We start from the raw sequence: 13,446 nt of genomic DNA on the forward strand, positions 1-13,446 counted from the left end.
AAGCCTTCGAAAACTGAAATTCTTTTTGTTGGAGCACCAAGGACGCTTTACACAACCCCTGAATCTTTTGATAACACAAATCTTGAGTCCATCCGCCTAGATGACAACTGTTTCTTACCGATCGTCGATCAGTTTTGCTACCTTGACACAATACTCTCGAGGAACTGTACTGATGAAGCGGATGTAAATAATAGAATACGTAAGGCTAGTAACGCATTCGGAGCTTTACGTAAGAGTGTCCTGTCCAACTCACACATATCTCTATCCGTCAAAAGTTCTGTTTACGAAGGGCTTATCTTACCAATCCTCTTATACGGATCTGAATCGTGGTGTCTAACTGAAAAATTGTTTAACTTTCTACGCGTATTCCACCGACGATGTGTTCGATCGATGTGTGGTGTTACAATGAAACATGTTTTCGAGCTTCGTTTAACTAATGATGAGTTATTGAATAAGTTAAATCTTTTATTGGTTGATAGTTATGTTTACAAACGGCAGCTCCGATGGCTTGGCCACGTTACACGTATGAAATATGATCGTTTACCTCGTAAAATGTTGTCGTCTTGGGTCTGTTCCAAAAGGCCAAAAGGAGCCCCTGAGTTCACTTATGGTCGGGGTATTTTCAAATGTTTGAAAAAGTGTGAAATTGAGAAAAGTAATTGGTTTCATTATGCCTTGGATCGAATGAAATGGAATGGATTGATTGCTAATGTATAGAGTTTATTTCTCTAGTTTTTTACTTGAATTTCTTTTTCATGTCTAGCGCTATGATTTTCCTAGGACATAATTTTTATTATTTCTTAGGCCAATTCCCCTTGCAGGGATGGTACATCTCTCTCTCTCTCTCTCTCTCTCTCTCTCTCTCTCTCTCTCTCTCTCTCTCTCTCTCTCTCTCTCTCTCTCTCTCTCTCTCTCTCTCTCTCTCTCTCTCTCTGTAGATGCCCGCAAGCAACATTCGCAGCGTAAACTTTGCGAAGAAACTATGCGATGCGGCGCCATTCTTTTTTCTTGATGTATTTGTTTCTGAAAAATGTTGACAATTATCTTTCATCTTCTTTTTATTTGATCTTAATACCTTACTTCAATCCCAAGCTATGGACCTTTGAATTTGAAAATGCTGCAAATGTTGCACATTTCGTTATTTACCCCTTAATGGTCATTTTTTGGTCCCAAAATCAAAATACAGGTGGTGATTTGCATGAAATATCAAAAAGTATTCATTCTCTGTTAAATTTCGATCGATAAATTTTGCGCATAAAAATTTTTGTGAACATCATGTCCTTAACATATACTTATATATCGGGTAGGTCTGATGAATCGGGCCTTTTCGTAAAAAAACTATTTTTCAAGTTTGTATGTGTTCTGTGAATCGCCGTAAAGAGCTTTTCGAAAATAGTTTTCGAATAATTTTAGAAGAAGTATTAAATTTTTGGTTTCAAAAAAAATTTTATCAAAAAATCTTTTTATTTGGCCTAGGGATCCATTTTCCATACCTAAGGTGGTATTTCAAAATAAGCTGCGAATGTGGCCCATTCGTGATATGCGCGCAAATAAATATACCAGCCAATGCGTTTTCTAAATCATCCTTATTAGGCTGTAAACCTCTCAAAATATCATAATTTGATGCTTAAGACCATTTTCATCACAAATTCGCAACGCTGTTTCAGTGACCCGGTGAAGTTTTAAATCAACTGGAGTAGCTATGGTAGAAAAAATTCACTAAGTGTAAATTTGATGTCATTTTCGGCAATATCTATTTTCAACGGGTTACCCACCGGGATGGTCTAAACGCGTGACGGATACAGGGGTGTAAGATTCCAAATAAAGACAATTGATAGCTGAAAGTATATAGTGATTGCTCTTCTGTTTGATTCATCATCACTTTCGTTTCTAGAGTTGCGGAAAATGTTTAAAAAGATTTGAACATACCCTAATTTTTTGAAAGTTTCTTCTTTTGCTCTAATTTTGCTGTATTAGCCTCCTCCACCTAGGATATTTTTATTCCACCCCCTTTTACTTAGTAAGTTGTTTTTCCCAATTCCCTCGATTATTCCAACCCCCTGTATAAGGTACCTGAGAGTATAGTTCAAGCCTTTAAAGTCTCATCAGAATTTCGGTTTTTCTCTAACTTCAGAACCGTAAAATACAAAGGCCATATTTTCTGGGCTGATGACACGAAAGGCGTCAAATGTTTCTTTTTTTTACCGGGAGCAACAATAAGATGACAATGTAACATTTTCACTATTTCACAAAAAGACTGAAGCTGATGAAAGAACTTATTTCCCATCCAAAACGCCCGCGCGTAGTTTTTACACAAACGCCGGATTGAAACTAAAATCTATCGCTAGATTTCAAAAATGCAGTATTCCAAAACAAAAAAATCACTAGATACAATCCATCGTCATGATTACGGCGCTTTGTATGCGCGTTTTTGATGGGAAATAAGTAGTTTCATTTTCTTTTGCCTGAGAAATGTTAAAGATTCGCCTCTAGCCCTTCGGGTTTGTAACTCAATGGTGCAAAGTAAAGGCAAGGTGTAAAAATTTTCTTTGACGATTCGGGCACGCTGAGCACGGCAAGCATAGATTTCGAGGGTATATGACTAAACGTCATTTAGTTGGCATGTCAGACAACCACGATTCTACGTCTGTTTTTAACCCTTTCGCTACGTGCCACTTGCTCTGTTGGTGTCTTATTTTTTTTATCTTATATATTGATACCATACAATCAGATTGCAGTTTTATAATGTAGACCACTACTCTCGGGTATCTAATAGCCGGGGGGTTGGAAAAAATCTCAAAACTTAATAAGCGGCGGGGGGGGGGTTGGAATAAAAATGTCCTGGGTGGAAAACTTTTGAAAAGGAGGCTAATACAGCAGAATTAGGACAAAAGAGGGAACTTTCAAAAACATTTTCCCAAAAATTAATAAGCGGGGGGGGGGGGTTGGAATAAGAATGTCCTGGGTGGAAAATTTTCGAAAAATTAATTAGCGGGGGGGGGACGGCTATTAGGTACCCGAGAGTACTCATGATAACAAACTGAAAAATACTTCTCACAGAGCACTTTTATTTTTCTCATAATCGATGTCGTTTGAATAATATTTTTTTTTCTATTTTGCAAAAAGCATTGTGAGAATTCCTTAGCCATTGAGAATATTTTATGGTCTAAAAAAGTCAAGATAAAAATCAAGTCAATTTCATTAAGAAATTAGTATCTCACAGAGTCTATGTATCAATGTCTAGCGGCACGTCTTTGCTGCAGATCGTAACCGTACAAAGCTAAAAACTACATCAAGGATAGCCAAAATTACGGAAGGGATAGGGATAGTAAAGCATATTACGGGTTTTATTCATTACTGTAGACTATATTTTGACCAACCGGCGGTTATAAGAAACCTACTGGGTCTGTGATACTACTGAGTAGGTATAAGCATTTACAATGAATATTTTAAGGTATAGAAAGTCAATCGTAGATGTTACACTAAAGAAGTATTAGTATGAAAAAATACAAAAAGTACAAAATGCTGAACGCCTTTAAAAAAATGCTACAAAAACAGCTACAAGGTGGCTAACGCAATAAGAAAGTCTTTTTATGTTCTGGAAAGAAAGTCATGATGTTCTTAAGGTACCTCGGCCTCACATTCGAAAAACACTTGTCCTATGGGAGTATGAACTGGGAGCTAGCCTAAATCTCGGAGATTTTCAAATTTTAATGGACAAATTTTAAGCTAACAGTTTTAATCTTGTAAAAAGCATTATAAAAATTCTACCGTTAAAACTACTTGATGATGCTCTTAAGCTTAATTACTCAGAGTCAGAAAAATTAATTTTTCCCATTCTGAACAATCTCCTGCCATATTTTATTTTATTTTCCAACTGAAAAATATTAAACTTCAGCAGAAATTGTTTTCCACGACTAGTTTTTTTCAAAACTTCATTGATCCTTTCTTCGTTGATTGGTGGGTTTCGAATCAAATCCATAGCCATATTGTATAATTCATGACTTTCTACCACAGTAAAGAGTTTATCTTTTCCTGATGAGATGGTTGAAGACGGGGCAACCACAGATCTGTCATCGATGTCTGAATCAGAGTCATCATTGGATGCTTCGGAAGTATTTTCCTTCGATCTGTAAAGGAGATGGAATTTTTTAAAACTGTTTTTCTTTTTCTCTCCCTATGGAAAGATGGATCGTGGCCAAGTCAAGCCTAATAAAAATTCAAATCACTCAAATGGGAGTTTCAATCTAGCAATCGTGTAGTCGTTTAAATGAAAATTACAAAACCTTTTATTTGAAGTCTCCAAATGAATACTGTCACAATCGTTGGATTGAAGAGTGGATGTACAATCGGTTTCTGTGCTCTTTTTCTTTTCGACTTCGTTGCAGGAAATTTCAGGATTTCTATAAACAGGAGTAAAAATATATCATTAAATAACAGGGGCTGCTGTAGCAGAAAGAAGAAATCTTGTCGAAGCGTTAGACTAATGCTTTGACGCCCGTGTTTAACTCTAAGGCGCCTGCGTTTATGTTTTAGGCCTTTCTTGTCTTCACTACGAACTTTTTTCGTAAAGCAAAATAAAATTAATATAAAATCATGAAGTAGATTACACAATTTTACAAATTTGGGCACATTTTATCATGTTTAGAACTTTCAAGTCAAATTTTCTATCCTGCGTTCGTGTCGAACGAATTTTTGTCTAAATCCACGCGTCGAACCATTAGACGCCCACGACGAACACTAACCATTTTAGATGCTAATTTTATAAAAATGCATTGTATTGTATTGTATTGTAGTGCGTTAAAAATAGACTCCAAATATCGGCATTTTTCAATTCTTTTAAAGCATAAAGTATTTTATTATTTAAAAAGCTTCAATGCCCAAGTCAAATTCAGTATAATAACTTGCAGATAGATAAGTGACTAACTTTTCGTTTGATGAGTTTTCATTTGTAACACTCTCGATTACTTCCGCAGCACGCACAGCTTGATGGATCATCTTTTTCTGTCTATATATGTTTTCAGCTGTGCTGACGTTATGCGAAAGCAAATCAGCTACGGCCTGCTTGTCATTTGGCCGTTTTTCATGAACCAATGTTGTAACCGATTTTCTTATGATGTTGGCACATACATTGCGTTTTGGTGGTTCCGGTCTGTCTTTATAAACACCTGACTCTTGCCAAATTTTGTTGATACGTCTGCTCACCGCCCCTGACTCCATTGCTCTTCCGCTATGGCTTATGAAAAGATTTGTACACTCTTTGTCACGAGCGAACGTAGGTCTAATGTACTCCTTGTAAAGCTTTAGGCGTTGGAAAACAAGATTTGATAATGTGACGTGAGCATAACCGTGTTTGAAGAAGGTTTTATGAGAACGAACTTTGATAATTTTGTAGTCGTCTTCAGATATTGCTTTTTCATATTCCTTTAAGGTGATGTTTGCTGGGACTCCGGATCTAAGGATAATACAATAAGTGAAATTTTAAGTTAAGTATAGGATTCTTCACATAATTAGATATGTAATGTCTAGGAACAATAACATGTACCAGTATGTTTTTGTATTTTTTTTTTAAATATCTAGCGAAAAAGTTGACGGTTTTTTTATAACATTGGATGGTGAGCTGGGGATGAAATATTTTGAATATACCTGTGAGCATTAGCAAGAGCGATGGCGGCAAATAACCAGTCTCTAACCAAATGAAATTCAGTTCTTGATGGGAGAAAACTTTCACACTCATCTGATGCTTTTCCGAGAATCTTTACGACATCCCTTGTCATAGGACCATCGTTAAATATCGCGATTTGCTCCGGGGTGATAAGAACGTCATTGAGTTCGTCATCAGTTTCCCATCTACAATCGAAAGATTTGCACAAAAAAGTTAAGGTCATACTTGTGGTGTTCCACATCCTCGACAAATAATTCCAAAAGACACCCCTCTTCCTATTCATAAAATTGGCCAAAATATTGTCCCTGGTCGGAATTGTCAGATAAGCAAACTGCCAGACGAGCTGCCAGATATTGTACTATCATTTCTATCCGTACTAAATTTCCTGGCTCAAAAACAATAGAATTAAAAGTCATAAAATACATAGGAGTAACAATTCCCATCAAGCTTTGGAACGTTATTTTTACCCCCTCCCTCTGGCTAAACAATCCCACCGGGTCTGTGAGCAAAAGGTCACTCTTTCGAAAGTAGAAAAAATTGTACGAATCCTATAAATAAGCTAATACCAACTAGGTGATTCTTTAAAAAAAATCAAACCAAGAAAAGTTTGAAAAAGTACGATCACGTAAGAATACGAAGTTTAAAGTCAGTTACCTGATCTCTGCCTTTTTCTTTCCGTAAGATTTTCTCCAATGACCAAATCTCAACCGCATCGCTATTGCGTTGTCCTGGGTAATGATATCAGGAAGATGATCGATTCCTTCGGCGATGACAAAATCCATGAACGAGATAAGCGAGTTTAAGTAGTGGATTGATGTTGTTGGTTTCGACTTTGGATCCAAATAGGATTGGAAAAAATCATCTCGAACCTTCTTTCTGTCGAATAGGGATGTTATCATTCCAAGATGGGTAGCGATTTTCCTTACTTCCCGTACACATTGCAGAGAAGATTTTTGTTCTCGAAAGTTGCCATCTACTGATATCAAGTAGGCATTGAAGTGTGACATAACTGTTTCAATTGTTTCCAACGAGTCGTCTATTGGTGTGGCATTAGTTTCTGTAGGTTCGTTAATGTCCATATTTACCGAATTTACCGAATTTTCGTAGCATTCGATATCTTTTTCCAGTTGGAAGTCCCGTGCTGCTGCTTTCCGACGTTTTTGAATATTTTCATGCGTCAACGGTTCATGTAATCGGGCCGCTTTGAGAGCATCTTTGTAATTATCGTCATTTATACTCATCAGGTGATCATTGCGAAGGTGCCGTCCAACATCAAGACCTACAAAATAGCATCTTTCCATCGGACACCTTTTTTCCTTATGGTAATCTTGATTCTTTGGAACGAGTTTTTTGGTTTGCGTGTATGTCTTTCGCTGGCCGGTTAGCGTGACAACCTTTGCTGCTTTTGCATTGTTCCATTTGTGTTTGAGTCTCATGTGACGTGGAAGTCCTTGGGTTGTCACTCCGCATTCAGGACACGCGTATTCGGTTCTTTTCTAAAACAAAACGTCATTTAATATATTCTTTGTAAGGTATCGTAGAGACGTTTACAGTAAGTCATCTTTAGTAAACGATAATGAAAATATGCAATCCAGGCAGAGAAAGTCACTGGAGAAAGTTTTTCAAGTATAGTCCACGATGCGATTCTTTTTCTATTTCCCGCTCGGACGCTAAAACGGTTTTCTATCGATGTATTGTCCTAATTGATAATTAAAGGGCTTTAGTCTATTCTAACCAATAGCACGGCCATTTTTGGTTATAAAATACTATTGGTATGCTACATTTGTGTTGTGCCAAAAAGCCATCCGCTGACTATGAGTAGCCCAAACATTTTAAAATTTCAACTGTTAAATACCTGTTTAGCTTTGTTTTCTTCTACTTCTACTGTTAATGTTGCTTTTGTTGCAGAAGGTTGTCCTATTTCCATCTCCTGAAATAACAATGACAAATTACGGATAAGTTATTATAAAGTATATCAACAAACCTTATAGCTTGATTATGCTTGTATAATGATATAATTAATATGTAGGATTGTCGAGATTTGCTAGTCTGCCATGGTTTTCAAACATAAAAAAACGATGGTTGACACAGTATATTATTAAAATTTGCGGTAACTGTTACCATTTTCACATGCCAATGTTCCGTTTTGAGTAATATGTTTTAGTCGTGTCAGTAAGTCATTTGCCAGCAGAAGTAACTTAGAATTTCAGCTCAAAGACTGTATCCGAAAACCTTAAAAAGGTATATCTAAAATACGTTTAACATGCGTTCACGATACCGAGCACTACTACTGTTTTGTCGTAAATATCAGATAGAATTTGTATTATATCTAAAATTATTTTTGTAACATACCTTTGTATTGTTACTCGTTTCATTCTCTTTGTTTGATTCGTCCTCGTCCGAGGATGTTTGATTTTCATCTGAAGGTGGTAGATTGTCAGCTGAATGACGAGTTCGATTGTATGAAGAAGGTTCTTCGCTCTCCTAAAAGAATCAAAGAATATTTAGACCATGTTGGCATATGACGGTTCCGTTTCGCTCTGAAACGAAATCAAGCCATTCTATTGGTTAAAAGTGACGTAATACTTGAATGTAACCAATAGAATGGCTTCATTTCGTTTGGAGTGAAAAGAGAACGTCACGTGCGAACATGGTCTTAGAGTACCAAAGCAACCATTCACAATCGATTGAAACTTTTCAAGCCCCAAGATACTTCTAAGCAAAAGTTGCGGATGTCAATAGAAAGCCATAATGAGCCAGAAGATCAATAATCTCTAGTAGGGAACCTCTAAGGAGGATTGGTTGGGAAGCAAACAATCCATTCGGGTTTTCCTTGGTTCTACCTGCTCTGTCTGTGCATTCATTCCATAAGTTGCTGCGTTTGAAGGTACTTTTCTTCGATTTTCTGAAAATGCAATAGAATTTATTTCCAAAAATTGTTCTTCGAGGCTCCTGGTATTTATTAGAAGTTTTAATATACTTATGATGCGTTCTTTACTTTTATCGATCTGTAGTGTCCTTCTACAATTTTTTGTAATCTAATGCACTTAAAATTGAGTAATTCAAGGGTTTTTTTCTTAATTGATTTTTGTACCTTAAGCTCTTGGCCTAGACAGTTATATGAGCTATTCAAAGAAATTTTGTCTATTAGTAGAAGTAATTAGTAATTTCAGATGATTTAACTTTTATACCCCTAAACACTCACGCTAAAAATTTATTAAAGAAAACTAAGCAACAAACATTATTCTCCCTCATATATTATGGAATTTGATATCAATCTTACCGACTTGCGCTCTAATTGAGTCCACTGCTTCTTTCTTGTTGTCTTTTCCCCCATTTTGCAAATAAAATTCAGCCTTTTCGCATGACAAGTCAAGAGTCGCAATAATGATCCAGCGCAAAACAGTTGGAACGAGAACTCCAAGACAGTATTTTGTTCTAATAAATGGAAAATGTTCTTTGAGTTTGTCTTCGATGCGTTCTATACAGCTTTCAGAGAAATTTCCATTAGCATAATTATATGTAACTGACAGTAAATCTCGTGGCTTGATAACGTAGTCTGTGTCTTTAACAATTTTCTTCTCCATAACATCGTTGCGCCAATTTGGAAAGGTTCCTTCTACAACTTCAGGAATCAATTTTTGAGAAAGCAAAGCGATGAAACTTTCTACTCTCTCCTCCAAATGGTCTCGTACGAAATTGTCAATTGCGTCCATGTATTCTTCGGGTAACTCGTCGACTAGAAATAAGATAAAAGACGTGTTAAAGAAAATGCATACAAAAAATTGAAAATGGACTGAAAATTGTACAGATGTAAGAACACAATGAACTGCAAAAGACTATAGCAGAATATTTTCGATCCTCGTTGTTCTTTTCAAAAGACTCAAAGATAGTTTTGTGATGAGCTTCAGTTCCGGGGTCATGAAAGGTGTTTTGTATAAAGTTTCATCCAAGGATGCCCTTTCAGGATCCTGAATGAGTGGTTGTCTTTGTATTCTCTAAATGCGCTCTGAATAAAATCACACCCCGCCGTGTATTTGTTAAATTGCGAAACTAATGGTATTTTCCAATTAAATTTCATTCCTCATCAACATTTTGTAAATAAAGATCAAATGATTGAGCATTCAACTCACCTCAACTTGATAAACGACTTTTAAACCTCACCTTCAAATGTTGCTTTGTCATTTTCTCTAATTCTGGAAATAAAAGTGTCGTCCAAAATTTCATTTAAATTTGGCATCTCAAAAGTCTGAAGGGTCTCCGATGCTTCATTTTCTTCTTGCTCTTGGAGTTTTGTTTTTTCACCAAATTGAAAATGCAATAAACATTTCGGTCCAATAACGGTAACAACATCACCTAACATTAACGCCATGACTGTTTCAAGTGGGACATTGTTTACAAATGTCTGATAGGCATCTGTTTTGCACAATCTTTCTGCGGCATTCTGTAATTACAAAATTTTCAATTAGGAAAATATTTTGAATATTTATTTGCTAAAAGTAACTTTTAAGTCCCGATTCAAGGTTTGAAGTTTGATTAACAAATACACGTTTTTTTTATAAGAACATCTAAATTTTTTGAAGCCTTTGAATATTCTTAACATGTTCTTATTTCTGCCATTTTTTGAGTGTTTTTGTCAATTTTGCTAGGAAATTGGGTGTTTTATTAGGGCCCTACGAAGCCTAAAATGTTCTTAACTTGTTCTTAGCATTTTGGCCATCAAAGCCTTATGTTCTTATATAGTTTGTGTTTCTTAAGATAACTAACATTTAAGACATGCGATTCTAGGAATTATTATGCAGATTAAAAAGGATGCTATTTCTTACGATATATTTTCCAATATCAAAAGATACATGTTTTGGTGCCAATTCTTTGACAATGATATCACAATCTTCGTCACTAAAACAGAGAATTATTTTTATTTAAACCTATGTTTTTCTATGTTTTGTATGCAATAAATTCACGTTCGATTCCATTTGACATATGATAGCAACACGGTTTCATTCACACTGCAATAATTTGAATAGTAACTGCCCAGGTGGCATATAACGTTGTTTCAACGTTTATCTAACTTTCACAACGTCCATGTTAACGTTATATGAACGTTAAAACAACGTTGTGTGCCAGCTGGGTGTTTCATTCAATAAATTAATAAGAAATATACCTTCCGATGATCGTTATTTTATCTTCCAGTAAAACATATTTGTTGATGGTTGCACCATTGCTATTCTTCACAATCAGGTCATAATATCTTAGTGTATGAGCCATTTTCTCGAGACTTTAACTTATTTTTATACTAAACATGGCAACGGAAGGTAGCATCAAAATTAATTAACAAAGAGAAAAAAATAAGTTGTGACCTTTAAGTGATGAATGAAGAGTGACAAAAGGTTTATTAATTATCTTGTCTTCTTAGGTGAGAATGTAAAGTCTATCTAAAGGTATTTGTGCAGCGAAGACAAAAGACTAACTTTTGATAATACTTTTGCTAATCTAATTATTGCAATTGTCAAAGTGGAAATTGCATCTTTCATCTTCATTTTCTCACTTTTTCTTACTCGAAGTTGCAGCATTTTTCGACTCCGCTGCAGATTAGTTTGAGACAGGTTTCAATGCATCAAATGGAAAATCATAAATGTTTTGTATTTATTGATAATCGATCGACTATAAATCTCTCACAAATCATCAGTAAGAATAGACCTTTTTATGAATTACGTCGCGAACATCACTACCTCTAAATTTTTACGGTGATTACTATAGACATTAAACGATTGTCTTTATGAATAGAAATTAGTTGTAATAAAATTCATTGGGAGTTAATAACCATGGTAATAATTTCAAAACGAGGCAAGTGATGTTTGTGACGCAATTTATAAAGAGGTTTATTTTACAAACCAATTTCCCCTAACCGGCTTTTACATATCGAAGATACTTGCCCTGGAGTCAAATTGTGACCGTTAGCAGATATAAAAAGTGAATTTATATTTTGGTCATATAAAGGGTACATTTTGTCGGCATAAATCGTCACACGCTCTTTTATATGTTCGGGAATAGTCATCGTTTCTAAATCTTCTCTTGTCATACGAGCAAGGACATTCGATCTAAACGGAAAAGTTTTAATTGTTGCTTTTGTTAGTTTTCCATTTGAAGGATTTATTAAGGGCTTTGAGAAGAACAGTATTCCAACTTTGATGAGCTTAGTTTCGGTGAAGAAAAGTTATTTTGGAAAATTTTTTGCGGTAGATGGTGTATCTTTTACTAGTTTTACGGAAAATATTTGTAAAAGTTTCGTCGTCTCAAAATCTTGAAAATAATGGTTTTTGCCCCCCAGCTGGCACACAACGTTTATCTAATGTACATAACGTCCATATAACGTTAGATGAACGTTAAAACAACGTTGTGTGCCAGCTGGGCCGATGTTTCATCCCAATTTTTCATACAAATATACTCATGACTTTCGATACAGCAATTTAGAAATATTTTCCGCAAAACTTCAAATAGTTCAATTCATTGCGGACAATATAAAAAAAATTCGAAACAAAAAGGTTAATTACCCGTTGTAAAAAGAGGGTATTATGACATTTGATTAGCATCTTTTTAAAGTTCATAACGTCATTTTTGTAATTAAATTCTTAATTACTCTTGATAGAATAAATTAACAAATAATTTGTAAAAGTAGTTTTTTGTTAAACGTGTCAGGGTTCCTGAAGAAAAAGTTGTATCTTTAAATCACATAACCGATTTTCTGACTATGATTAGAGCCCTTAATTCAGTCATATAAATTTCGAATTTTGCAGCGACTACAAGGTTCTCAAAGAAAGTTTCTCTTACTTTATTATCTTTGTGAAATTCAACGAAAGAATTTAATTTGCCAAATTCTATTATATCAAATTCGCCTTTTTATAAGAACAAACAACATAAGAATATTCTTTGAATGGTTGGATGACCAAATATTTAGAAAAAGTTAAGAACGATTTAAGGCTATATGGATGAACCACCCAATTTCTAGAAAAAATGGACATAGATACTCACAAAATGGTGAAAATAAGAACACGTTAAGAGTATGTTTAGGCTTAAAATCTAAAAATGATAAGTACTTCCGAAGGCTAAGACAATTTTGGATGTTCTTATGAAAAGTGCATAAATCGATTATATTGATGTATTGCTATATAAAGCACCCCTGTCTCACCAACTTGGTGGCATTTTTCCCCGCACTGGGGATAAAAACTTCTATTGATCCATTGGGATAGAAATCCAACTGTTCCAAGTTTAAAAAAATTCCAGTGGGGATGGTGAAAATAGAATAAAAGTAATTTCCCGGTGGAGCTAAAATTTTCCATTGGCACGGGGGTGTAATAATTCTTACCTTGTTCCAGTAGTGAGAATAATCATGGTCATCAGCCAATCTCTAGCTTGAATGAATTCATGCTTAGAAGGGTGAAAGCTACCTGCGTTAGCTTCTGAAGCTCTGTGAAAGACTTCTATAACAGCTCTAGATAGAGAGCTTTCACTAAATAAAGTAATTTGCTCTATATTCATTGTAAAATGTTGAACTTGTCTGTTGTAAGAAAACCTTTCACAATTTGAAGTATACTTCCCAAACAATATTTATTTTGGAAAAGTTTTTGTTTTTGTGCTTCCTTTTGCTAAAAAATTGAAATTTATGACTTATGATGATTACTTCATGTTACTAAGTCTTTAGCCTTCTAAATATAAGTCATAATTTTGTTAAAGTAAATTTCCATTAAGTAGTAAAATGTTGAAAAGATAATTAGTAAGAA

General features: G+C 35.1%; 1 protein-coding gene across 1 annotated transcript; it reads right to left on the minus strand.

Moving 5' to 3' along the window:
• Nucleotides 1–3,367: 3,367 nt before the first annotated feature.
• On the minus strand, nucleotides 3,368–13,371 carry LOC136813582 (uncharacterized). The gene is made up of 13 exons (XM_067070083.1): nucleotides 13,032–13,371; nucleotides 10,830–11,766; nucleotides 10,492–10,564; nucleotides 9,830–10,109; nucleotides 8,949–9,404; nucleotides 8,509–8,570; nucleotides 8,018–8,149; nucleotides 7,521–7,595; nucleotides 6,320–7,161; nucleotides 5,647–5,850; nucleotides 4,928–5,455; nucleotides 4,287–4,403; nucleotides 3,368–4,130 (listed from the first exon to the last, which is right to left on the minus strand). The coding sequence occupies exons 2-13, from the start codon at nucleotides 10,931–10,933 to the stop codon at nucleotides 3,806–3,808; spliced, it is 3,198 nt and encodes a 1,065-aa protein (XP_066926184.1). The 5' UTR covers nucleotides 10,934–11,766; nucleotides 13,032–13,371; the 3' UTR covers nucleotides 3,368–3,805.
• Nucleotides 13,372–13,446: the final 75 nt, after the last annotated feature.

Source organism: Clytia hemisphaerica, unplaced genomic scaffold, assembly GCF_902728285.1.
Source record: "Clytia hemisphaerica strain Z4C2 unplaced genomic scaffold, Clytia hemisphaerica genome assembly, whole genome shotgun sequence".
In the NCBI taxonomy this organism is placed as follows: Eukaryota; Metazoa; Cnidaria; class Hydrozoa; order Leptothecata; family Clytiidae; genus Clytia; species Clytia hemisphaerica.

Bases quoted from the DNA above. Each gene is read 5' to 3' on its own strand.
- LOC136813582 (XM_067070083.1), bottom strand. From the start codon at position 10,933: ATGGCTCATACACTAAGATATTATGACCTGATTGTGAAGAATAGCAAT. The intron at 8,571-8,948 runs GTAAGATTGATA...TTGCATTTTCAG, and splicing joins CTCAATTAGAGCGCAAGTCG to AAAATCGAAGAAAAGTACCT. The intron at 4,131-4,286 runs GTTTTGTAATTT...TCTCCTTTACAG, and splicing joins TTGGAGACTTCAAATAAAAG to ATCGAAGGAAAATACTTCCG.